This window comes from Aplidium turbinatum, chromosome 18, assembly GCF_918807975.1.
Source record: "Aplidium turbinatum chromosome 18, kaAplTurb1.1, whole genome shotgun sequence".
NCBI classification, from domain to species: domain Eukaryota; kingdom Metazoa; phylum Chordata; class Ascidiacea; order Aplousobranchia; family Polyclinidae; genus Aplidium; species Aplidium turbinatum.
The window spans coordinates 7,037,560-7,064,329 of NC_137489.1; the positions used below are offsets into that span (position 1 = coordinate 7,037,560).

The 26,770-nt window shown below is 36.2% G+C and overlaps 1 protein-coding gene across 3 annotated transcripts; it reads left to right on the forward strand.

The window, feature by feature from the left end:
- Nucleotides 1–2,595: 2,595 nt before the first annotated feature.
- On the forward strand, nucleotides 2,596–25,957 carry LOC145787431 (lipoma-preferred partner homolog). Of its 3 annotated transcripts, none has more exons than XM_082599174.1 (11): nucleotides 2,596–2,745; nucleotides 3,067–3,085; nucleotides 18,139–18,331; nucleotides 18,495–18,575; nucleotides 18,807–18,914; nucleotides 19,615–19,833; nucleotides 20,263–20,380; nucleotides 20,490–20,605; nucleotides 20,767–20,897; nucleotides 21,253–21,373; nucleotides 21,700–25,957. In XM_082599174.1, exons 1-11 carry the CDS (start codon nucleotides 2,631–2,633, stop codon nucleotides 21,802–21,804), a joined length of 1,326 nt encoding a protein of 441 aa, XP_082455300.1. In that variant the 5' UTR covers nucleotides 2,596–2,630; the 3' UTR covers nucleotides 21,805–25,957. The 3 variants fall into 3 exon arrangements, with proteins under 3 accessions (XP_082455300.1, XP_082455299.1, XP_082455301.1); XM_082599173.1 differs by lacking the exon at nucleotides 3,067–3,085 and adding an exon at nucleotides 14,796–14,830 and having other exon boundaries at nucleotides 18,188–18,331; XM_082599175.1 differs by lacking the exons at nucleotides 2,596–2,745; nucleotides 3,067–3,085 and adding an exon at nucleotides 14,680–14,738 and having other exon boundaries at nucleotides 18,188–18,331.
- Nucleotides 25,958–26,770: the final 813 nt, after the last annotated feature.

The following is a 26,770-nucleotide window of genomic DNA, read 5'->3' on the forward strand; positions in this document are numbered from 1 at the left end:
CAGTCTGAGGATAAAGATCCAATCAATCAATTTTACTTCAGGTAATGTATTGCCTACCCAATTGTTAATTTAATTACCAAATCATAATTAAGTTTACACACTCTTTGTAGGTGCCACAGTGGCGTAGCCAAGGGGGGGGTTTTGGGGGTTACAACCCCCCCCCCTTTGGCACGTTACAACTCCCCCCATAATCATGCTTATAGGCTCAATAATACTTTGCTAATTTCTTCCTGGAACAGAATGAGTGCTATGGTCAGGGCGGCGTCAGGCCAAATTGAAGTCATAGGCCTATAACAGATTAGATTTATTAATTCTTATAAAAATAAATAAGTAAGTTCTGGTGCTACTTCTAAGCTTCAATTGGTCGATGCTTAGCGACTTTACTAAACTTCCAATTGTTGCTGACTGAACGCAAAATGAGCCGGGAGAGGCACAATGTTGCTTTTGCAACGTCACAATTCCATTGTTTAACAATGGCTTCAGTAAAAGAGACACTCCTTTTTGACCTTTGTATTGGGGTCTTGCTACTATTCGGTGAGTCCGATTTGGTGAGTTCCTAACCTCTAACCCCAAATCCCTAACCCTTAAACTGCAATGATAATTAGGTTACGGTACCCGATAATTAAAAAAAAATTGAAAAAATTCCCCGTTAAGGGATCGGACTCACCGAATCGGACTCACCGAAACGGGCAATTCCGTTGTATTGTACCGTATGGGGTGCAAATTAGATTTTGAAGACAGTGTAAGTCACAAATTTTAATTTTTACCAACCGATTTTTGCGCCCTTATCAATGTGGCGCCCATGGCTCGAGCCATTACCTGCCATACCCTAGGTACGCTACTGAGGACAGAGCATAGTAGACTACAGTCTTATCAGTACCTGCAAAGAATTTAACTCAATCTTTATAGACAAAATGATACTGTAGCTGTAACAGAAAGATACTTGCCTAATTGCTTAATGCTTAACAGCAGGGACGCAAGGTGTATTACTGTAGAATGGAATGAAAAAGTTTTTTTTTTCCATTAAGATATTTTCTTTTCATTTCATCTTAAAAATATTCTATTTTATCTTAGAATTTTCATTCTAACGTAAAAGAGAGAATGGACATTGGACAATTTGTTGACAGTATGTACAATTTGAATCATAAACTTGAGACTTAGAAGTATTTCACAAGCTTTTTCTTATTTTTTGAGCATTTGTGGCTTCAATAATTTTTCTTGTTTACACACACAGTTCAATAATTGTACACCATCTATTTAACTGTAATCTACAATGTGTTCTGCCATGGTAGACAGGTAGTCATTACCTGATCTAGCCCTATAGAAATATCAGTCCTAGGCTGATGATCGATGATTGCTTCAGTGTTCAGTCATGTATCACAATTGGGAGTTCAACTGGCTATCTATAATATATGCTCTTGCAATTTATGGGTTTGCTGAGTTTGTGTAAATGTTCTGTTACTTTTGATACATAAATAGCAAGCGTTTTAAATTAGTTTGTGATAGTCCTATTGAAATTACACTACATTTGGATGTTTTCGCTGTTGTGTTGTGTACTAACTAATTTGATAAATTGAATTTTTATGAGCAAGTTCTGAAAAAAACATTTAAAATTTAAACTGTGCAAATGTAGAATGTGTCTTTCTGCTCTGCTTGCTTTTAGTACTCAGCTACTTTGTCATGTTTTTATGCCATTTAAAAATCTGGTCTTTAATTTGTTTAACTTTTTTATGTTAATGACCAAATATAAAATGTAATAATACATGCCTTATGTTTTGCATGCGTGTCAATTTTATATTTCTGAAGATTTAAACTTAGATAATTTTTATATTAATGATTAATTGTATTTTGCTTGATTTTTTTTTGCATAAAATTAACATCAAGTTACACAGCTTTTTCTTTCCTTTTTTGGTTTGATTTATCGTCAACAAAGAGGTAGACCAGAAGTAGTCGTGTCAGTAATCATGCATTACGCCCAGACGTTAAGGTCGTGAAATAACGTATGAATTGCTGTCACATCCTGTTGCTGTCGCTTTCAAGCGGCTTAGGAAGTTATTCAAAAGTATTTAAAGCAAAGATGAGATTTGTAGATCGTGTAACTAGCAGGCTGTTTCGAAATGTATAGAATTGAAGTGTATATAGATTATATGTATTGCTGAATTATTAATAGAGGAGTTTTTCTACATTGCTTAATCCATGCAGTTCATAAACCCTAGAAATTGACGGAAACATTATAATGCAAAATTAGACGAAAGCTTGTTTTCATATATAGTTAATATGTAGGCAAATCAAATAATAATGCTATACTGTTATTAAATTACATTCTCAAAATAGTTTTTCAGTTTAGATATGTATATAAATTTTACTTTAAGAGCTTTTTTAGTTACTTCAGGTAGAGCAACATAAAGTGAATCATTTACTAATAATTATTGTCAGTTTTTATCAATAGCAACATTTTCTGAAAAGCCTAATATCAAAAGTGTTCAGCCATGCCAGTACTTTGTTTTAGGAGAGAATAGACTAGTTTTTATGTACATTCTGCAGTTTATTGTTTATCTTGATGTACCGTATGTATTTTGTCTTTCAGATTTTCATTTATTTAGTATCATCTTGTGGCATAAAAACTGATCATGGCAAGCGATTCTTGGTTGGAACAGGAACTGGCTGAATTGGATGAAGCTGAAAAGTTCATTCAACAAACAATGTCAAACTTTATTCCATCAAAAACTTCTACCAAGGCTACAGGTAAGACTAGTGCTGATTACTAAGGCAACAGACTACTAAGACCAAGTCATGCATTTATTGCTGCCCTATGCCAAAGCAATGCATAAGTTTATGTTCTGTTTCAGTTTTCTATTGATATTATATATATATCTAACTAAAACTAAAAAGTAAACTTACGTCTATGACAGGATGTTCTATAGAATCATTCCAGTTAGTGTACAAGAACTTTATCAGGGATGTTTGTACCTGCTAACTGTGTTTTCTTGTAAGCATTATTTAGTTTTTCCTGAAAAATTGAAAGTAGTAAGCTGACCCTGTATCAAGGTCAATTGTAAAAGTAAGATGATGTAAAGAGGTACCAGTATGTGAAATTTTGTATACCTGTTGAAGTGTTCAATACATGTTGTGACTACTACAGTGTACATGAAGTGACTATGGAAATATGATACCTTTACTACATATATTCATAATTCCTTTTCAGATCGCCTTATGTCATTAGCCTACTTCATTAGCATATTATTTATCTGGTGACACGATGGTATTTTTTGCATGGTATTGTGGCCAAAACTTTGGTAAATGATTTCCAAAATGTTGTCTTTGTAAAAGCAAGTTTTTTGGCCTTTAGCACTAGCAGGGCAGTAGTATTGAATATTGATGTATAGTTTTTCTATTTGCTTTGTGGGCGTTGTGGTCTGTATTGGTTTAAACAAGCTTTCAAATCTGAGCCGCATGTGCTTTGCGATAATGCTGCGGATGTGCATAGGAATTAATGAGTTTGATTCATTTTTCTTTACCATCAGGTGCAGGTTATTGATCGATTTCATATGTCATAGTTCCGAGCTTTCCTATGTAAAGTAGATAGCTTTGACTCTGTATACAATATGTGCTTCCTGAACACGTTTTGTAGAAGATATTTTCATACAGCTGCATGAGTGTTGTCAAATTTGTGAAGCAACTTCAGCAGAATTCATAATAACGAAATTACAAGAGCTTTGAGGTCATCAAGCAGAATGGTTGCCAATACTTATGACGTTTCACTTGGATGCTGTTTAATTAAGCGTTCCCAGTCGTAATCCCAATGCACGGCCTTCATTTGCAAAAGATTTAATTGGTTCAAATGAAAACAAACCTGAAACAAATGGCACCAAAAACGAATTTTTCAAATGATAGAGCTTCATTTTTTGTAGCCGCGATTGTCAACTTTTCTTCCTGTCTTGTATGGGAAAGACATCTCTTTATGTTTAAAAGGCCAGTCGGTACAATTCAGCGGTGTTACAACATGAAAGCATTTGCCCTGCTGACGTACGCGTTATCACGTTCCCACCAAAATAGCAAAAACTACGCATGGTACATTTAGGTTTGAAAACGTGTCATAATTTCAAACGGAAGTGCTGAGTGATAGCGGGAGTAAGATATTTGCTTTGGGTAATAATCGTTTTGAGAAAATCTACGTTACAGCCGCATCAGCCATTTGTTCAGTGAAACTTTTATCGGCTTTTAATTTAATCTGGCTTCGTTTAGAATTGTTTGATTGGCACCTTTGCTATGGCCCCCGGTGTTTCAATTCAATACCACGCTTTGTATATGTACAAAATAAGCATTCACCTGAACCAAATCATTGAGTTATATACCGGTACTTTCATTTCGATCATTGCTGCAAGAAAATTATTTTGCATTTGGTACAATTGATATTAACGCATGCATGCAGCTAGCTAGTCATATGTAGTGGGGCCCACAAAACCTGCACGCTAAAAAACAAAACCCGATGATGATGGAATAATAATAATCAATAATCACAATTAATAATCACATCCGATGAAAAAATTTCTAGCCAGACCATTCTTAACGTTGATACGCTTAGCAGTTAGCATGTTGTGTTGTTCTGACTTATACACTACGTGACTACTTCACGGTTGGTTTTAAACGCTTAATATCACTTCGTGTTAAGGAATGGAATGTTGACACTGGATTGGATCACTCATTGTCTGGTTCAATGAAAACAATTCACTGGCTTGAGTTGAACGCAATAAAACCTGCGCTCATTTGAATACTTTCGTTTTAAATTGTTTTCATCGTCGCTTCGAATCTGCTTTTTTGCGGAACCGGCTGCTTGACCACGACTTCTATTGAGTCTATTCAGGCGTGACGCATTTTTCGCGAGACAGAATAAACAAATAACCAATGTGAAGCTCTGATATTAATTCAATTTTCACCATTGCCGCGTCTACAACCAAAAAGATTGGACAGCAAACGTAGTAGTAAGAGGCAAAAACGAAAGTACCTGCAATAAGCGATACATTAGGACAATTAGATACGTATGGTATGGATAGCACGGCTACCCAATACACATTGATGCAGGCTGTACTTCAAAAGACCATGCTGCGCTTTGAATTAGAGACGTGGTGAATGAGAATGGAATTATCTTCTATTCTCATTAAAATTGAACACCTATTGAAAGAAACATTTATTGAACCTATTGTGTGAACGAAGACTATTGTGAGATATTTTTTTAATTTTTGTGTGATATGTAAGCAATAATTTCTGAGTTTTCACTGATAGACTGTTTCGAAAAGAAACACCTCTGCTCCAATTATATTCAGAGGCAATACGCGATTTAACAGCTCCAATGTGAGCCATGTCCTTCGCTATCTTTACCACGCAAGATACAATACTTTTCAAGAAATGTTGTATATCGCCGCCTCTATCGTTGGAGATTGGAAAAACCTTATTTTCTGATATTAATAGAGACAGTTTTTCTTGGCTATCATCACCGGCCTAAACATAGGTTACATTATTTTTTTTCCACAAGTGTAAATGTAGTATATCTTTTGCTTGGCATTTTGCTTCTTCAAGCATGGCTGCCCAAAGATACGGCCTGATTTGTCGCATTTAGCAGAAATTTTCATATTTTGCTAACTTTGCGCGAATGTTTAAATAAATTTTTCTAAAAATTCTATTTTTACGCTTTCTTTACTACATTCCCCAGATGACAGTATAGGTTTTAACATCCTCAGATGTTAAAAAACATAGAAAATTTGATTTCGAAGATTTTAGTCAGACTGTTAATTTTTCAATAACAGTCTGATTCAGCGTTTTTCAACTTACTTTTTCTCATTTGCTACTGCTTCCCCAAGGCAACAAAAAACTTTTTTACCATTAGGAGACAGCAAAAAGTAAAAAAATCTCAGAAAATGTCAGTCAAACACTAGCAATAGCTGTAATCAAAATCTGCAAAATGTGACGAATCAGACCGCATCTTCAGGTGGCCATGCTTCAAGTAACGTCGAACCAGGTTTAGTTTCCAGAGATAAGGTCAAAGTATTCAGCTTTATTGAAAGACCAACATTAACTTGGCATGATATGCAGCTTAATGCAATGCCAAGGTGCAATGCAATGCAATGCAAATTTAGTCATCTTGTTATCCTATGGTTTAATTATTATAGATAGCAAATTGTTCATTTTGTGAAGCCTTCAAGCATTCGTCAAACTGAACCTATTTCATCCACTAGATGTCAGTACATAGCAACATGACGTTTGATTGAGAGAAGTGAAATCACGAACAAAGTTACATGCGACTCCCATTGAATTCTAATTTTAACTTGCTTCTGCTTTTTCGGATACAATTACAAATAAACTTTTTTAATTGGATGCCTTCTTTTGTTTGAGAAGTTGAAAGCCTGTTTTTGTTACGCACAGGGAGTTCTTTCATGGTAGATTTGCTAGTAGCCCTGGATTGAAATGTAGTTTAACTTTGCAATAGCTCAACATCTGGCGACGTCTAATCTATGTAACATTCTATCATTTTGCTAACAAGCTTATTTATACTAAACCGCGGCTACAATGGTTTGCCACCACAAGCAAAATTTTAATAGAAAGGCCTTTTTTCTTTTGGACGCATTCAGTTTTTTTAGAAGCTTTCAGGACAATGATTGAGGTTGCACAACTGATTTTCGGACGTTTAATTTTTGCACCAAGCTAATGCCTAATGTGATAGGCTACATCAACTGCATAAACCTGCATATCTGACTGGTTTGAAAAGTTTTTATCAATTTAAATAGGAAGCTTGTGTGACAGTTCGTTTTGTAGTTCTTCTGCTTGACTAATTGCACTTCACCAAATGGTGGCAAATCGAAATATTGTTTTTATTTCTTGTCATGGCGTTGTTCAAGAAAACAGACTGAAGGCGTTTTTCTCTGCCACGTGTTTTCATTGTGGTTTCAATACTTTCATTTTTTTTATAGCACGCAGCAGCACCAGAAGAGCAGGAGAAGTTTCACAGACAATTCCTGCTAAAATGCAGTTAGTTTAATGGCACTATGGTTGGGTGAAATTTTAACTAAAATAGTTGCCTGTAACATCGTTTCAATGTTTGACGACGTGGAGATGATGTAAAAAGGCTTTTTACTGGTTTTAAATATTTTCTATTTTGACAATGCGGAGGTGTGTTGGGAATCATCGAAATTCCTTTGTAAATGATTTACGTATGGGATAGATACAGACAGTTTTTTCCCCACGCAATCAACCAGCCTGGTTTGAGGTTGTTTATATAGTAATTGAATGAACTTGTTGAATCTTACCGAACACTTAAGTTTAGCCACTGTGGCTCAGTCTGTTGTAAATCTTGCTATCTTCCTCGCAATGTTGACTTGCGCTTGTTTTTGTCAAAATTACTCATAACACTTTTGAAGTAAATTGTTCCACTCATTTCAATGCTGTCATTTTGTATGAAATAGTTGAATTTGATGATTTCACCTTGTTTTATATCAGCTAACGAAAGTGATTTCACGTTGAGTCAATTGGAATTCTGCTGTTTTTATTTCAATTGAAAATTGCAATTTCAAAGAAAGCTGTTATAACACTGCGAAAGCTACTTTTGTAATTGAAGTCTAAAGGTTAAATTTGATATCAACTAATAAACTCAGTTCCTTTTTCAATTTTGTGTCGAAATACTACACAATTGCCTGTGGAAGTTTCAGTTTCAGCCCTTGACTCCATACCTGTTTTGTTTAGGACTTGACAGTGTGGAAAGCTTGTAGAATCAAAGTGAAGTAGTTTTAAATTAGTGAGAAGTTTTTATGCGTGCAAAGGAAGGAGTATGTGGTGGTGGTGAGTGCGCGTTTTCGGAGCGATGTGAGTGGTTAAAAATTGCGTGCATTTACTTCTATACCTGAGACTGCATGGTAGAGCAGGCCATGGGCAGAGTATATAGAAGCCTAGTTTGAAAATTATTTTCTGCGATGTGAAATTCATCTTGACAATACTCTATTTTATGTGGCCTGAAAAGCTGGTGTTCAGTTTTGTGACATCACCAAAACATGTTGCGCTGTGGAAAAACCAACTTTATTTCTGTTTTTTATTCTATAAACTAGTTAGAAGTAGCAAATATTCATCAATTGTAGATCTATTGTAACTAACCTATAAAAATTCAAGATTGTCCTCTATAAAACTTTGCGGAAGTGCTTCCTAGGAATTACCGTGCAGTTTCACAGTGGCTTTAAAGGTTTTCGTAACCAGCAAGACTGACGAATTTTTATTTTTAAATATTGATCCACTGAGAAAAGGTTAAGTTTTTTTCCTTGCTAAAACTGCAGTTATCACAGTTACTTTCATTTGAGTCATTACAAGTTTATCGATATTTTCGTCTCTGAACATGTCAAATTTCTCAATGAAACTTCGGTGTTTCATTCTTGATACACTGCATTGTGCTAATCGTTGTGCATGCTCTTAAACATGAGTAATCTTGCATGATGATGGTGCTAGTTATCTGGAAAACAAGCGGATACTATTGGTGACTGGTGATGTTATCCACTGAAATTTTTTTTGGCTTACTTTGAACGAGAAATCTGTCATTGTTGCTATTTCAAGAAAAATGTAGGAAATATTTTGTCAATTTTTATTTAACAGATTTATTTGTTTGAAATTAATGGGGAAAAAATACGACTTTGTAACCGAGCAACTTCTGCATTACGTTAATTCAATGCACTCTGTCCTATAATTAATTTTCTAGATTTGTAGGTTTTGATTTTTTGCTATCCAAGCTTCTTTGTATTGTGACTTGTGAGCAATATTCCATCAATTGCCGCTGCATTTTTTGACCATGCTTGGATAAATCTGCCTTCACAGTCTGTTTTAGTTTGGCTATGAGTTTCTTTTTTACGTTGCTTCAACGTAATCTGAGTTTTCAAAATCGAATATGGCTGTCGCTCTTCGTTTAAAAATAAGCAAAAAATTGCGTTATGGTCATGGAGTTATGCTGAGAGGTGCAAATACGACAATTCTAAACATAAATAACGAATAGGAAGCTTAGAGTGAGCACGTAGCATCGGCTTTGCTGTTGTTTTATGATGCTCAGAATGCCATATAAGCAAATTGAACCAGAGACCACTGTTATGTCCTATAGATAGAAGTGTCAAATGGTAACGTGACTTCAAAACAATCTGATAAATGAGCTTCGTCAGTGATAAAGTGAAGCGTGTCAAGACCACTGCACGTGTCCAAATATGAATTGATTTCGATATCAGGAAGCTAGGCTGAGTTTTGCCAATTGCAGTAATGTCGTTTGTGAAGAAGCCCAGACTGTTCATCAATTTCATGCTTTAAGCTTTTTGTTTTGCGTTGCTGTGGCCAAGTTAGGGAATGAAGTATTTTTTTAGCTTTCTGCTGAACGATCTCTGTTGCTCGTTGCCTTCTGAAGAAAGGAGAGCTAATTAATATTTTTGTCTTGTACTGCAATTTAGCACAGTTGCCAAACGTTTCCGCACTGAGTCTTGGCCAGACGTTATTCGCGGTGGGTTAGTGGTCAGATGAGTCGTTAGAAAATGATCAGTAATTATTCAATGTGACGAAACAAGGCAGCAATCGAACTGACGTCGAATCCGTGTTTTGTGACTCAAAAATATATTATTGTTAGGAAATAAACGTGACATATAAAGTCTCTTTCCAAGGCAGTAAGTTGAAAGAAAAGTCATGATAGAAAAAGAGTTGTCAATAAGAACAGGATTGATACAGTAGGTTTGCTGAAGTTGAAAGGAAGACATTTGCACAGTGCTGTAAACATTCAGTCACAGAACACATTTTAGGCAACAGAAAAGGAAAACTGTTTTGATAATACCTGAAGCCACAGCATGTCGAGAAAAATTAATTTCCCAGAAAATCATCGCTTAAAACCTTTTCGAGAGCAATACGCATTCAAAAGATGGTCCTTATTCTTGCAATATGTTTTAAAGCATTTCGATCTCTGACTGATTCAAGGGCGGTTTTTCGTTTTTGCATCTAACTTAACTGCAATACATTGATAAATGTTGAAGCATATGAATCACTGTATTTTCCGCTGAATAATTTGTCCAAAGTTCTAAAGATCAATCGTTCGTGTTAATTGCTGAAGTTCAGCGCACTAAATGAATCGCAGGATTGCGAGTTTTCTTTGAAACGTATAAGTTCCAAATGCAATATGCACCTGTTGTGCAAACCTTCATTTTAGCGTTTTTAGAATGTATTGCATAATGTTCGGTTGTAAAAACTATATGCGATTTTGTTAGGATTGGATTCTGCCTCAAATGTGCACCAAAAAAAAAACTGAAAACGTATTGTCATGCACAGACTCAGTTTGCTCATGTGTGAGACACTTGTGTAGCTACGTCATTATTTAAAATCTTGTGTTCAATGTGCAATGGACGTCGTGAAACATCGCACAACAGATAAAAGTGCGCTGTTTGAGTCATGTCTTGTTTCGCAACAACGGATTAAACTTTCATACCACTGCATTACTTCATGATAACACAAGCAAGTTTTCAACGGAAGGCGATGAATGCATAGAAAAGGGGAATACCTTTCAACTTTAAAGGACGAACATCACACATCCGGGGGTGTACCGAAAAATTTTGATCGGTAATTTTCTTTTTAACACTGTACTACTGTTACTATATTGGCCACTATGGAAGGAAGTATACACAATGTTATTCGCTGTGTATGGAGAAAATAGGTAATCAATCATGTGGTTCTGGTTGTAGCCTTTAAAACAGAAGAAAGCGAAAAGCAAGAAGGATACTTTTTTTTAACAAGGCAATTTGAAGTGAATAAAATCAGCAAGACTATTTTTTTGAATCGTTTGCCTTACTTATGCTCTGTTGCGACGAAATGGGGTCTTTTGACACAAAGCACGGTCGCAGGTCGCAAAAGAGATTTTTAGGGAATATTTAATTAATGAGTAAAGTAGACGCGTCAGAGGAGTGGTTTTGTTGAATCTTGGTCACCGACTTAATTGCCTGCAAATAAAAATGTTAAATCCATCGAGAAAACGGTGTTTATCAGACTTGTATTTTTATCAGTTGAGAGATTAGAGAAAAATGTCAGATTACTCTTGTTTACAAAGCAAAGTTATCAGAGAGTAGACATCAGGCTTACAGTAGACCAGCGGAGTAACTGAAAATTCGTTCAACGGTTATTCTAAATCTACTACAGCTGCCTGCGTGACGTGGATTTTGTTCCAAAAAAAGATTTTGTTTTGGTTTATCGAAATTTTTGTTTGCCAATTTACTTACTCCGTCCTGCCCTCAAATCTTAGAAACTTTGGTTCTAATTTCAGTTTACTCAGTTGCCAGGCTCACCAAAGTAAGCAGAATGTTTACAAAGCTCAACTTGAGTTCATAACAAATATTGCGATATTCCAAGGCAGATAAATGATGGCGATCTTATCATTGTTTCATGGGAGTCTGATAACAATGCCGTGTTTACTCAAGAATAGTTGTGGCTTCTTGAAGCTCACAACGTGACCATAGAGATGTGAAATGCGCAGCTAGCAAAGTTCGCCAGTTTTATATTGATTCAACGTCTTTTTAAGTGATTCAACGTCTGCAGATGACGGGTTTTTGTGAGTGTCACCAAAACTAATAACTGAAACTAAACATTTGCACCTTGTTGTGTAGCCCAGTCAGCAAATCAGTTTCATTTACTTCGATTCAACTACGGAAGATGTAAGTAGGATTCAACTACCGAAAAAGTGGAATACGAGCCCACGGAAACTTTATCACGTTGCTACAAATTCCGGACAACAGAATCCGTCATTTTTACATTGACTCAACGTCTGCAGACGTTAAATCAATGTAAAAATGGTAGATTTTGCTGTCTGAGTCGCGTAATACACCAGGTTTTTACATGCCTTTAAACTGCAGTTATCGAAAAGACAGCTTTATGAAAGTCTAATCTAAGTGATGTTTGTGCGTTGTTGAAGTATGATTAGCCACGAGAAAGACTGCGTTAGCAAATTCTCTAAAGTTTAGGCATTCAAATAATATTTCGATTGCTGTGAAATAATTACTTAGCACTGTTCGTAACGTTAAAGCACCCGAGGCATTTTTTGAATTGCCCTATAGACGCATTTGTAAAACAATGCAGACTTACTTTAAGTATTTAGCTAACTTATCTTGTATAACAACATGTTGTGTGTATTATGGGAAGCTTTAAAAACGTGATATTAATTGCTTGCTCTTTGCTGGTATTTTTTTCGGTTTTAATAGAATTTCATTGAAGCTTTAACTGCAGGATTTTGTTGGTAAAAGATGCGCATTTCTGAGTAGAATGTTTTAATGAGGTAATTCCTGTATTTTGCTACAAAATTGACGTCACTCCGTCCTTGAGTTAGCCGACGTTGATTAAACTTTTTTTTATTCCCAAAGCAACAGAAGCAATCACATTTATTAAAATTGATTCAGACGTTTCATCAACAAGACGTGACTGACTTCCTCAAGAGTGAACACTATCATAACCAAACGAGAGAAATTAATAAAAAATCCAAGTCCCTTTCGGGATCTGTGTGGTTTCCTTACTAAGCGAGGCTAAGAGCCAGTGAAATGTGGTTGCGAAGCTTAAGATAGTAATCAGCAGAGATCAGATGTTTGTCAGCCTTGTTAAGCAGTCATCAGATACGCTAAGCTTCCTTTACAATAGTTTTATCTCATCTGTAAACGTTGTTTACAGCAGGCTTATGCTCAACATAAAGTGATGTTGAGGATCGAAATGTCTGAGACAAAATTTGAGAAAACTATTATAAGTACCATTCGTTTGTAACATAACATGGCCGTTTTTGATTTTGATTGAATAGATTTTGCATAGGAATATTGAAAACCATTGAGAAATAAAACATAGTAACTTTAGCGGGTTTAGCATACTTTATTTCACACAAAATATAACATAATTAAAATAAAATAAACTCAAACGTTTTCGACACGTACGTGTGTCCTAATTATATATATTGAAAAATAATATATTATTATAACTTTTAGCTTTCCAATCTCGATCATTGAAACGTTTGCTTTTAGAAACGCCTTGTGCTGTTAATGCCTTCTCTTAGTAATGATTCAATAAATTTGCTAGTTAATTTATTAGTTAGTTGGTAATTCGTGAATACATACGAGTGTTACTTGAGTTTAGAGTTTATGGTCAGGTAAAAGTCGGTTGTGCTACTTTGTGACAAACTTCCACTGTAAAAAAACGGCAGATTTGCTGTCTCGGTTCTTACACTTGCACAGCTTTGTGGTGATCCGATGCACTATTTGGTGTTGTGTCATTTTGCATTGCAATTAAAGTTTTACATCATTTTCTGAAGATGGCTATTGAAACTATGCCCTAACAACGTGGTAACCGCCATGATTCTTTTAGATAACAGACAACTTTCTAAAAATGCATGCATTTAGTAATGGTATGACGACACATGCATTATATGAGAAATCATAAGGACGACTTTTATTTTTAAATGTGATCGTCGCTCGCACGTTGCCAATAGCATTATTACTTAGGTTCCAAATCAAACGTGTTTTTTGGCACAACGTTTTAAATCGATTCTTGGCAATTAAATCGGCTATTGTTGCATTAGTTCTACATAGGCAAACGTTAAACTAACCAAAAGTTGTCCTGCAATTGGCTAGACTTGTGCCTGCAACTGTTTGGCTGCATTTTTTTTGTTATTGATACGTCTTAGGTTACAATCTATCTCGAGTTATCTTAGTGGAAGACAACTTTTGTCTCAGCAGTATTCTCTGTTGATGAGTGTTGTTGTTATTGCAGTGGCAACTGGCAAACTGTATTTGCTGTAATACTGTGGTGTTAGACTGCATACGTCGTATCGTAAACGCATTGCTAGATAATAAACAACGTAAGCGTACCTCGACAGAATGATTAAGTTTTAGGGAAAAAGATGTATCATTTAATATCACATAACCTCAGTCTCATTTTTTATTCGGTCAACTCATCATATTGAGATTGTGTGAGGCAGAGGTGGTGTGAGGCTTGAAATTGTGGGAGGTTTGAGATTGTGTGAGTTGTTAGATTTCATTTTTAAAGATCTTTAATTAAAGTGCAGTGGAGATCCATGGACTGGGTCCATGCACATTGGTATATAGCGAAACTTCGTCACGAAAAGAGTTGTAATGTTGAATATTCACCAAAATTGGTAGTTTGTTGGTGCAGTTTTGAGTTTGATGGAAATATTGTTGTTCTAAACGTGATAGATGACTTCTGCAACACTGATACTGATATCAGATTAGTTACAAATTGCATGGAGTATGTTATTAACTTCAGTTTAGGCACTAGGCCAAGGTGAAAAAAATAAACATTAATTTATGCTTTTCTCTGTATTTTGTTAAACTATCCCACAATAATTTACAGCCGATTTAAGACAAGATTATAAGTGATCATTGAAAAAAAAAGTCAATACTATGAAAAATGTTTCAATGCTTACTTGGTTTCTGTTTTTTCTGTTCCCTTCTCCTTTTGCATTATTTTTATATTTATTTATAACCAGCTTTGTTTGCTACAATGAAACACCATTTTAATACTTAATTAATTTTTGTGGTCTAGATCTAGAGCCTTCCATTTCTTTTTTATAAGTATATTATTTTTGTATTTATTTATTCTCACTGACTTATTTACAACCACAAGCCAGCTGCCGCTTAATCGTCCTCAAGTTTTCTTCTCACCACATTGTCAACAAAAAAAATTAAAAAATGCTGAAATTCAAGGTGAGTCCGAGTCACTTATTGATTATGTTTTTATTTCATGTTCTTTTGCATGTGAAGATCCAAGCCCACCATCAAATGCTGCGTCAGCACAGGTAGGCAGTGAAGTGAAGATTGCGATTTTAATAATTATGTCGTGTGAATATTTTTATTTTTGAAACACTCAAACCATCAAGCCCGTATCTCTTATATCTTTACCCCGAATAATGAATTACGCGCTTTTAAATTTACCCAGCCAGCAAACGTCCAGGGTTGTCGGTATTTTACCCGACCCAAAAAAACCCACTTAAAAAAACCCAAAAAAACCCAGAAAAAAACCCAGAACATCATATTTGTCCAGTTTTTATTAGAAAATAAAAAAAAATGAACAAAAACACTACAAGGCACTTAAAACAAACTTTAAATTAGGACTTAAGGATGTGATTGTGAAGTAAATTTCCAAGAATAAACTGAAAACGCAGTGGATATTGTACAGTACACAAAAATCAAGTAATGCCACTTTGTGTATACTACATTAAAACTCATTTATGCAAGAAGGCCTTATAGTTAAACTGGTGAAAGTACTAGGCCTACTCTACTGTAGTCTGTATATATGATGTGAAATGCAATTTAGGAGGCTATTTACCAATTACAGATTCATGATTCTAACGCATGGCTGTTTCAGAGCATTTGCCTAAATGGCCATTGGCCACGCAATCGCTCAATTGCTCATCCATTACTATATATAATATATATATAAATGATAAAAAATATTTAAACATGATGGCATAAATGCTCCTTGCCTTCAAATCTAAAGCAAATGATGCAATAATGTAATTTCTATCACGGTAGCATCAACTTGGTATAGAAATCAGTGGATGATGCAACATCCAACTTGATCTTGAAATGAATGGATGATGCAACATTCAAGCAACAACAACCCTAGTGCATTATTTTATTGAGTTATGCAAGCATGTACTGTGAGTGAAAGGCACTTCATTCGTAAAAAGTAGTTTTGAGGTGAAATAAGCATAAATCTACCTTTTTTTGCATCTTTTTTAAAAAAACCCAATAAAACCCAAAAAAACCCGGGTTTTTTTAAAAAAACCCGGGCGGGTTGGGCTTTTTTAAAAAAACCCGGGTTTTTCTCAACCCTGCAAACGTCTGCAAAAAGTGCAATTGTATGTATGCAGTCGTTGAATCAATGTAAAAAATGACTGATTTGCTGTCTGGGGCCTCATCTGTCACAGACAAACCGTACGTTGCTCTTGCTTGACAAGTCAGACAGTTTCAGTGCAGTCCTGTAAAAATGCAACTGAGTACATTCTCACCTTAAATTCATTCCTTCAGTGTTGGGTTCTAAGTCATGGATAAGTAAGAATGAAATTTAGTGTCGCTTAAATCTTGGATTCGCGAGTGAAGATTCTGCAATTTGCAATTAAATCTTTGGAGTCAGCGCTGTGAAGATTCTGTAATTTCTCTACTCTGCGACGACATCTTGTGATGACAATTTTTCGTCTTTAGTGACCACGCGTGATTAATTTTTTTTTTTAAATGTAACACATTCAGCCATCCGCGCACGTGGAATCTAGAACTGGCCAGGCCGATACACACTTTGAAGTGGAGACGGGATATTCAACATAATACTCATTTTCCCCATCAAATGATGAAACTACAAATAAATTGGGTTTCCTAGTTTTCGTTTTTTTTTTACAAATTTCTTAATTTCTACGTAATGTTTGCATATCAAATGCATATAGCCTACAAGCAAAGCCTTCATCTACTCTTTAGTGTACTTTTTTTTATTAGCTTATGTAAATCTCCTTTCAGATTCGTGGTTTGAAGTAGCTCTGAAAGAGTTTGTCATGAACATTGTACATCAGGGCCATGTCTCATTGTTTCTTTTGATAGCAGACTACAGTGCAGTCTTGATATATTTTAAAGCTTGCTTCAGTTGTAAGTAAACAAAAAACTTAACCAACAGTCTCGTAACAACCGTCATGGCAATATGCAAAGTAACCAAACCATTGTAGGAAAATAAATTTCCAGCCTTATTCAGTTGCTAAGAGGACCACCCTTTAATTGGATAGGCGCGTTGTGATGATCTAGCGTACACGATTCATTACTTTTGCGATATTTACTATAGTTTTATGGAAAACAACGGCTCGATTCTGACTGATAAGCTTAGCATTAGTATTAAAGTTTTAGTTGCAATGGCTTGTGTCTAATTAAGGTATAATCCTTACTGTAGTCGCCTAAAGCTATTTATTGAAGGTTTATGAAGGATTTATAATGAAGGAGTGCAGTAGCAAAATCCGTTTTATATTCAAGGTCCACTTTTATGGTATGTGTGACAAGATTTATGAGTTTTCTATGTCAAAAGTTGGCTTTTCAGTTTTCTGTAATCTCATTCTTCTTTCCGTCTTCCACAAATCTAAAAAAAATTCAAAAATTTGCGTTTTCATAAAGGCGTTTCAAAAATGAAATTTATCATCCACTCTTGTCGCCTAAGCCCTGACTGAAGCGTGTAGGCTCGCTGCGAAGCAAGCTACTTGGGACAAAATCTTTTGTTAGACTTTCCCGGCTTAAATGATTGTTGGGAACGCTGAGAACCGAGCGGCTTAATGACGTAACAAAACTATTTAACGTCATAAAGGTGCCGTGCGAAAAACCGCGTTGTAAATCTTTTCGAGTTGTATTTGCGAGATCAAAGCCACTGATCACGTTATTGCCATATTCGGCGAGCCAAACCGACCGTGAACTTGGGTTATAAGCAAGTGCATCTAGCCTAAACTTGGTTGCAGTCGCAGCTAGATCAGCACACTAAGCATTTGCTGCATTATATTGTCTTCGTAGTGCATGAAAATAACGGTATAGTTCTGTTAGACAGGTAAGCAAGTTGTTTGCCACATCTAAAGATAATTTGAGGTGTTTTGTGTCCATTCCGGAAAGACCTAGATTATGCAAAACAAAACTATTACTTAAGTATTTAAATACCATCAGCGACTATAGTAACAAAAGTTTTGTTTTGGTATGCTGCAACTAGCAAGTTTTGCAGTTTAGGTACAAATAAACTGTAAGCGCAATTGTTGTACCCACTTAACGTTTTTACATTGCAAATGACCTGCTATCAGATCGTGCAAGTTAAACGTGTTAACTGTTAATCTCATTACCTGTTGCAAAATCTACTCTTTATGCATTGATAGAACATTCACTGATTCTGGAAAAAGAGTTTTATTTATTAGCTGCCTGGGATTTTTTTTTGGCCAAGAGTTATTTCATGTCGAAGGATTGGGGTTGGGGTTTGAGTGTGGTGTGGGATATGTTTAGGGTGGAAATTAATTTTCATGGATAAACAACCCCAACCCATCGAACCTTAGCTCCAATAGTGAGATCGCATAAAAATGTAGCTTTATGACGCAAGAGATCGCCCAGCAAATCAGAACCGTTTAACAGATTATGCATGGTTGCAGGTCACCAATCAGAGAGGCGACACAGACATCGACAAGTTGACCAATCAGCTCATCCACGGCTTTGCTGTCGGAAAGCCGAAAGATTCTTACGACAGTTTCAACTTGCCCCCTCCTCCCGATCTCGACGAGTTTGCTGTTTCAGAGGTCGGTTGACACTTGTTCTAACTTTTCTGGTTTTGTTTTTTAATTCAGTAGGTACCAAAATGTCTTCTTGTGACATGATTGCATCATAAACTACCCTGTGCGATGGGTGTGGACACTTTTCAAACCTTTACTTTTGTAACCCGTTTTTAACCATTGATGACAGAAAGAAAATAAAGCTCCGAAAAGTCCAGATTTACCTCCTCCGCCTCCCATACTCAACAACCCACCACCTCCGCCAGTGCAGGTAAGCTGATTGCACATCTTGATTTATCTTTGCAAAAATTAAACTCAATTCACACAATCGGTTCATGAACTTGTTGGAAGGTTCATGACCTTGTTGGAAGGTTCATGAACTTGTTGAAGGCAAACATTTGCAGAAACGTGGTCAAGGAGTTTATTTAAAGCATTTCGAATGCTTTTTTATTGATGTAGAAGTGGGACTAAGGAAAATATCGCCTTGATGTTTTTTTTTTAGACGAAACCGGAAGTGATGTCTAAAACAGCGCCACCACCTGTTCTACCTAAGCCTTCTCGATCCACGTCACTGAAAGGGCCTCAAACTGGCGTGGGAAGCATTTCCATTGTAAGTAAAAGTTTACCCAAAAAAAAGTATTTTTTGATGGGTATTAAACCCGTGTTTTTTTCTTTCAGACAATTCTTAAGAACCAAGTTCCTTCGCTGATTTTTTTTTTGTAACTTGAATTGTCTTTGGTTTGCTTTTGGTATGCTTCCCATAACTAACAAAAATAAGCATCTTTCGTCTTTTTATGTGAAATCCCTTTGCCTATACCGCTGGTTTGTTGTGGTTAAATGTGCAATAAAGTTACAATGAAGTATTTAAACTTCAAGTTTTAGTTATTTTCTTTGAGCAGCGTTTTTTTTTGATGCTTTATAAAAGCGGCGGTGAGATGGTGCAACGGATAAGGCGTTGTTATTCCAATTATGTAAACCTGGTTCCACTCAAGGCTTCATCTGGTTGTTGAAAACACCGCTCATCTCTACCTAGACTCTAGAAGTGTAATAAATTGAATGGGTATAATTGCTGCAGAAAAGGCGACCGAGAGAAAAGAACTAGCCACCCTACTCTCCGTAGTTTGTGCCGAAGGCCAAGTACAATAAGAACCTTATCTTCTCATATCCGACACTTGAATCAAGTGTAAGACCATCTTCGTGTTTATAAAAGCGATTATCTCTTTGTTTTGGATGAAATTTATTTGACGAACAAACCTCCGTACACCCGAGTAAACAAAAGTGAAGGTTTCATTCGAACTTTTTTATCTCAGCAACTCAACCGTCCCTCCAATGGCGCACCACCTCCTGTTGCTTCCAAGCCAGCTAAATCTATTCCTCCGCCTGTGGAATCTCCTCCATCAGTCTACTCCATGGCGGATGAGGTCCCCGCTCCTCCTGCCTCTGGGATTCCGAAGAATCTTGAGAAGAACTCCACAGACGAGTTGGATTTTCTCACGAACAACCTGCTATCCAACATGGACAATCCAAAAGTGAGGATTAATAAGTTTGCTACGTTTTTCCACTATTAATCATGCATTCACTTTTTTGTTAGATAGTTGTGTTGTATTTTGACCAGCAATAAAGTTTGTTTTTTTTTCCATTTTAAAGATTTTTTTTTACTCAATTCATAGCACAAAAGATGAGAATAGTTTAGTTTAAGAAATGTTTGCTATCATAGTGTAGTTTCTACATTTTGGACTTTTTATTTTGTGATTGCACTAAGTTTTCTTTTGGCATTCACTATTTCGTTTCTTTTGTTACTTATTTTATCTACGTTTTTATTAAATTGTTATTACTACGACATCAACTATAACCCAAATATTTTTTTTGTACATGTGTAATAGTTTTTTAAGTTAACTGCTTTACTATTGTGACATGTTTGCTTCAAGCTTCAGTGTATTAAACAAGCTAATCTCCAGGAAGAAGATTTGTACGGCTACTGCGAGAAGTGCAGTCAGGTTGTAGAAGGAGAGAAGGTCGGGTGCAATGCGTTAGACAGCGTCTATCACATCAAGTGCTTCACTTGCGCCACCTGCAGTAAGTACTTGATGGCTTACTATTTGCACTAAGTGAATGTAGCCTCGCATTCAAGCAACGAAAAGAATTGGTTGATGTCATAATATTGATGACTGATACTTTTGATTAGATATGGAGCTACACGGCGAGCCATTCTACGCAGTAGAGAAGAAGCCATACTGCGAAACTTGCTATGTCTCTTCGTTGGAGAAATGCACTGTTTGTTCGCAGACGATCACCGACAGAGTACGTATGCATTTGCATTTATTTTCTTGCGTAGTTGTCCAGTGTAGTCCTGTAACATGGTGCTCAACGCAGAAAAGTTTAAAACCGGTTCATACCGGATTTCTGCGGCATCAGTGATACCGGTTCATACCGGCTTTCTAACTCATATCGATTGTAAACAGATACTACGCGCCACTGGGAAGCCTTTTCATCCATCCTGCTTCAAATGCACCGAGTGTGGCAAAAGTCTGGACGGAATACCTTTTACTGTGGATGAAGCCAACAAGATATATTGTGTGGAAGATTACCACCAGTGAGTGGGGAGTCACTCTGTTTGTTTTTGGTGAAATGGCAATTTTGTTCTTATAATTCGTCTTAAAACGACAAATATTTGAAAATATTACTAACAACTTAAACAAAAAAAAAAGAAAGACCATGTGTCTGCAATCTGCATACAATAAGGTTTAAACACGGAATTTGTCTTTTGGAAAATGCAAGAGACGAAAGCAAAAATCATTTGAATATTTTTTCTGTTAAAAGTCGTTTAACGTATTTTGACGTACAATGTGAAAACCAATTTTGAAATAAATTTACGAATCCCACAATGTCCGCGCTACGGACTCCAGGTGGCCATAATTGGTATTAAAATTTTACTTTCCAATCTTTAGGAAATACGCTCCTCGTTGCTCAGTGTGCAGCTTTCCAATCTTGCCTGAGCCTGGAAAAGAAGAGACCGTCAGAATCATCGCATTGGACAGAAGCTTCCATGTCAAATGCTACCGATGCGAGGTATATTGTCAGTTCTATGTGATATTGTTTTGTTACTATTAGAAAACTCAACGAAAGTGTCGTTTTCAATAAACTTGACTGCCGCTTTAGTGAAGTGTGCTTGAAGAACGTGAAGAACATCAGTTACGTGTTCGAATCCCAGTCGAATTTTTTTTTTGCGATTTTTGATGGTCGTGAGCGTTAAGCAATCATAGTAGAGCGTGACATACCTTTTAGTTTCACATCTATTGCTGTGTAACATCAACGTTATTTCTATCACTTGTTGTGCATTCTTTCGTGCACAAATAAAACGTAATCTAACTTTCTAACAAGATGCTATCTTCCAGAAATGCCAAGTTCAGCTGTCATCCGACCAGGGCTGCTACCCACTGGACAACCACATCTTCTGTAAAGAATGCAACACCTTTATGGTGCAAAAGATAACTGCTTGAATGAGCAAGTCATAAAGTCACGACCACGTGATGATGACGTCACCATAAGTTGAACAAGCTCGCTCGCTTATCATAGCTTTGCTGCTGTTTGGTTTCTCACTAGCTCGCGATTTTGCAAGAAAAGTTTTTTTATTTCCAGTTGCTGTTGTCTCAGAATGGCATACACGGCGTTACCTCCATTCCGAATTTTTATTCTCAAATTTTTGGAAAGACTGAACAGTGAACACTTTTTAGACCACAGCTACCGGTGTGGAAAAACGCAGCCAGCAAAGCGGTCGCATTTTGCAATGATTCAATGTCTGCAAACTTTGAAAAAATAAGTAGATTTGCAGCCTCGAAATCTTGCTGCCTTTGGCGAGTTGTTGTTAATTGTCGTTTAAGCGCGAACAGTGCAAAATTGCAAGCTTTTGTGCCTTTGTTGAATCAATAATTTGCTTAAATTGTTCTGCCTGCGTTCAAACTACATGTTTTGGATCTGGAGACTTGCAGTGCAAACGCACTTATGATGTATTGCGTTAAATGTGACAGTGTTTTTATCGTTGTGCCATATGTGGCTTTGCCAATGAAATCATTCTTTCGTTGCTGAAAAGTTTAAAAATTGCGCATTTTGTCCCATGTTGGTTGCAACCCAAACAGCAAAATCTGTCATTTTTACATGGATTCAACTTCTGCAGTGTAAAAATTACAGGTTTTGCTGTCTGGAAAAGCTTTTCCCGAATCGTATTATTGCATTCTTTAGTCTTGCACTGACGGGTCTCTCTTAACGCAATTTCAATGTTACTGGGACGTCAAAATTATATCTTATCGATTAATTATTATTACTTAATTCACCGGTGCTCTTAAACTGAAGTGCGCAGTTTAAGTCACATTTTTGCTGTGTTTAGAAATACAATAATTCTAAGTGAAGACTTTCGCCCACCCGATAGAAAGCAGCACCAGATTGTAAAATTCGTCCTTTTCACATTGAATCAAGTTTGAAGCAACTTTGTACGTTTGCTGTCTAGGACGCCGCTCAACTAATCATGGTCTTCCAGCTACGAAATAACTTAAATGCATGTTGTTTACTTTATTATGAGACCTTATCTTGTTGTTTTCAGCACAGTATTGTCACGTTTTGAGCCTTAACTTGCGTGATATTTCTCTACGTGCCTTTGATAAACTTGTGATAATGTTCCTTGCAATACCGAATTATTTGTTTACGTCTTTTTTAGGGTCGTTTAAAAAGGTTGAAACAAAACGAGGTTTAATGTTTTTTAGACTATTGTATTAATGTTTTTACTCACCGCTAGTTTGTGCATTTTTCTACTGTTTTTGAAAACAATCCTTCTTAGACTTAAGTGATTTCAATCAGCTCAATATTGTAATCAGATTTCCCATGATTTTGATGTTGGTTGCAGGGCCCGATTAACCATGAGGCACACGAGGCACAGGCCTCAGGCCCCCTGGCTTTGGGGGCCCCCAATTTTTTTACCTTAGTACCGTAGGCGTCAATACTTTGATAGGTTTCAAGCAGTGCCGTGTAAAGGGGGCCCGGACTTCAGGCCCACCATCTCAGGGGCCCACAATCAATAGATTTTTGCATTTCAGTAAAGTGTTTTTTGAGTTGCTAAAGTTCACTGCATGTACTTGTCCATTAAGAAGATGACTTAGGCCCTTATTATACTAAAACATCTCAAATTGGGGCCCTGTTATACAAATTTGGGCCCTAACTACAACGAAACATCTCTAAAAACAAAGTTAAAATGCAATAACGTTACTAGCATAATCTGCAGAAATGTATTTAACATATAACAGGTTTGATGCAATTGAATATATGAATTCAAAAAGGGCCCAATTGCCACAAAGTGTTTTTGGCACAACTGTTTTGATAATTTTGGTCATTTACATTTGTGGTGAAACTTCGATAATGATTATATGCTTAAACATACTGGTAAGAAGCATCATACCTAAAAAGTTCACTCAGTGTGGATTCTGTGGAGAAACTATAAAGAAGTTGAAGTGCAATTGCTGTAGTTGGGCCCATTTCAAAATCAATGTAAAAATTGATAGGGTGTTTTTTATGTGTTTACCGATGTGTTTGAAAAATTTGGCTGTTTTTTTTTAAGTATCATTTAGTTTAGAAGACATTGAAAGAAATCGGAAAGCACAAATAGTGAAATAAAAAAAATAAAACTGGAGGGCTCTTTTTGAATTCACATATTCAATTTCTTTTCATTGAAAGAAATCGCAAAGCACAAAAAGTATATAAAATTTTAAAAAATGGGGTTAGGCCCTTTGTGAATTCACAGATTCAATTTATTTTCATCAATAAAAGTGTTTTGTTTTAAAAAATTGTTAGGTGTAGCCTAAGCAAAATAGTATCATATTTCAGATACCGTAGTTTAATTATCATTTAATTTTTAACATTTACAATACCGTACCATAATTATAAATATCCTTGACAAGTGATGTTGCAAGCAGGAAAAACCTGTCCTGTACTTTTAGCAGAAACGTTCTTCTGTATTTACTTTTTCTGAATATGAGCACATGAAATTGCTCTTATCTTCAAATACCTTTTTAGCCTGGCATATCACATGTTGTACGGTAGGCTACAAAACAAAAATCATTCTTAACACAAGGGACCTGTTTATTCTTGCCACTAACCTAGGCTACCATACCCTAAAAACTTTAATTAGACTTGAATGCCTGCATAAAATTATGAAAGCTTTGCCTTGGAATGAAAAAATGTTGAATAAAAATAATTGAACACCTGATTCTCAAAACGCTTTACAGTAACACTGCTTTTGTTTACAATTATTACAATGTTTTTACCTTGGTTGAAAGAACAAGTAATGTTGCCAGATAAAAAATAAAAATGGGGAAAAACAATAATGTTACCAGATGACCAAATCTGAATGGAAATTAATAATTTCTACAGTTTTGGTTTTATCTGCGCGGTACCGGGCGGCAAAGTTCAAACAGTTAAAATTTTGTAAGATGGTATTACCGCGTCGTGACTGATATGTTTGATATGTTCCATTGCCAGTATTTTTTTTATTAGAAATTGTTTACACTTTTGGCTTTCATTCCGAGCAAAGGTGCAGCTAAGAAATGATAGACCTGTGTTTGCGGTTACTTACACTTGTGTTGTTTTCTAAACTGGTGAGAAAGTCTATTGAAATGAACCACATTTCCATGTCGGTGCAGTGAAAATATACACAATATTATAGGTCTGCTTGACGATAGAGGTCCCAAAATTATTCTGGCCCCGGGGCCCACTAAGGGTTTAACACAGCACTGGTTTCAAGGATCAATTAGTAAAGTCTGCTAGTTTAAATTCAAATGTAGCATATATTTTGCTAGTGTTACCAGTATGAAATTGAAATGAGCTCAATTTCCAATCTGTTAGAGAGATTTTTCATCCAATAATTTTTGTAACAAGTATAAGAGTGTTCATACTGTTGGAAAGTTGTAGGTAAATTGGGTAAATTAATATTTATGAAGTTATAGTTTTGCTTGAACTATTTGTTAGCCCATATTTCATCATTCGCAGAGACTACATGGTATTGCATTGAAAGCGATTGCCAACAGGGGCCCCTAAACTTAGGTGTGCCTCGGGCCCCCGTGAGCCTTAATCAGGCCCTGGTTGGTTGATTTCATCACTTTATGCTGGGCTGTAAAGTTCTTTTCTGAAAAAAGGTACCTCTCCGAATATTAAAAAAACAGCACATGTACAATAAACCGAATTCTAAGTGAATTCCACAAAAAAGATTCACAATCAACTTGATCAAGTCCTTCATTCAGTCAGGTTTACCATTCATGAAATACTAGCATAATTTTTCATCTTGTGTCGCAAGTTTTCCTAAAAATTTACCTCTGATTAAACTTTACGTGATGTGCATATCATTGAGTGATGTGGCTGTTACACGCTTGACAATGATTGTTTTTTATTTAAATTGTAATATCTTGATCACATCTTGTACATTGTGTCGTTTACATCAAATCAAAGCTTTTATTCATTGTGCGCAAGCAAACATGACTCGTACGCCATAATACGAAAAATACTTTTAGCACGCCAAGCCTACATTTACATCGCGCATTGTGCTTGCTGATTTGCTTTTACTATATACGCATTGTGAACGTTTATCAATAAATTCCGTAGCATTGTATACACTGAGAAGTGAATGTGATTAAAAGCAATTGGTCACTCACACCCTGCAGAAACGAAATTTCAGTACGGCGGCAACAACCGGTATGAAGATTTTCCAATGTGAAAGTTGCAGCTTCAAAGGGAGTTTGGTTGCATCGTGAGAAATGTATTTCGACATGGTGCCTAGGTAAATTATTGTAGACTAAACTTTTTTAGTGCAGCCGTAGGCTTATCAGTTGTATTGGGAATTGAACTGAACTTTTTACATAAACGGTTGAACACCCTTGTATAAGAAAACAAAGAGAGTAGCCTATCAGTAATACGAAGTCAGCTGAATTTGCGAATTTAACTCCATTGCAGTAATAAATTCTGCAAGCTGTCAATGTTTCTGCAGTTTAGTTGTTTTTATCAGCATAGCAAAGGTCGAGAAAAAGCTGCAAAGGTTTTGTATTCACACTCAAAAAAAATTTAAAGGGAAAGAGTCACTTTGAAAAGTTAGAACCGCTTGCTTTGCTGCATGAGTTGCATAGAGAGCAGAAATTGTAGACTTTTACTTGACGTTTGTACAGAGCTTGCTATTATACCAAGAGAAACATTGCAACAACGAGCAGCGGATGTAAAAACAATATAGTCATAGCACGCCTTGAAACAAAGTATGTATGTAGCCTATCAGTGCCAAAGCTTTTGGTAAGGTGATTGGCTTCAGAGTTACCGGAAGCATTTTTTGAGCTTATGTTCGTCACTTGTAGTTTACTTATTGCTTCGGGTGCAGCTACAGTAGAATTCGCCTATAGTGACACCTGAAGGGACCGCGGAAAAAGTGTCACTATAGCCGAA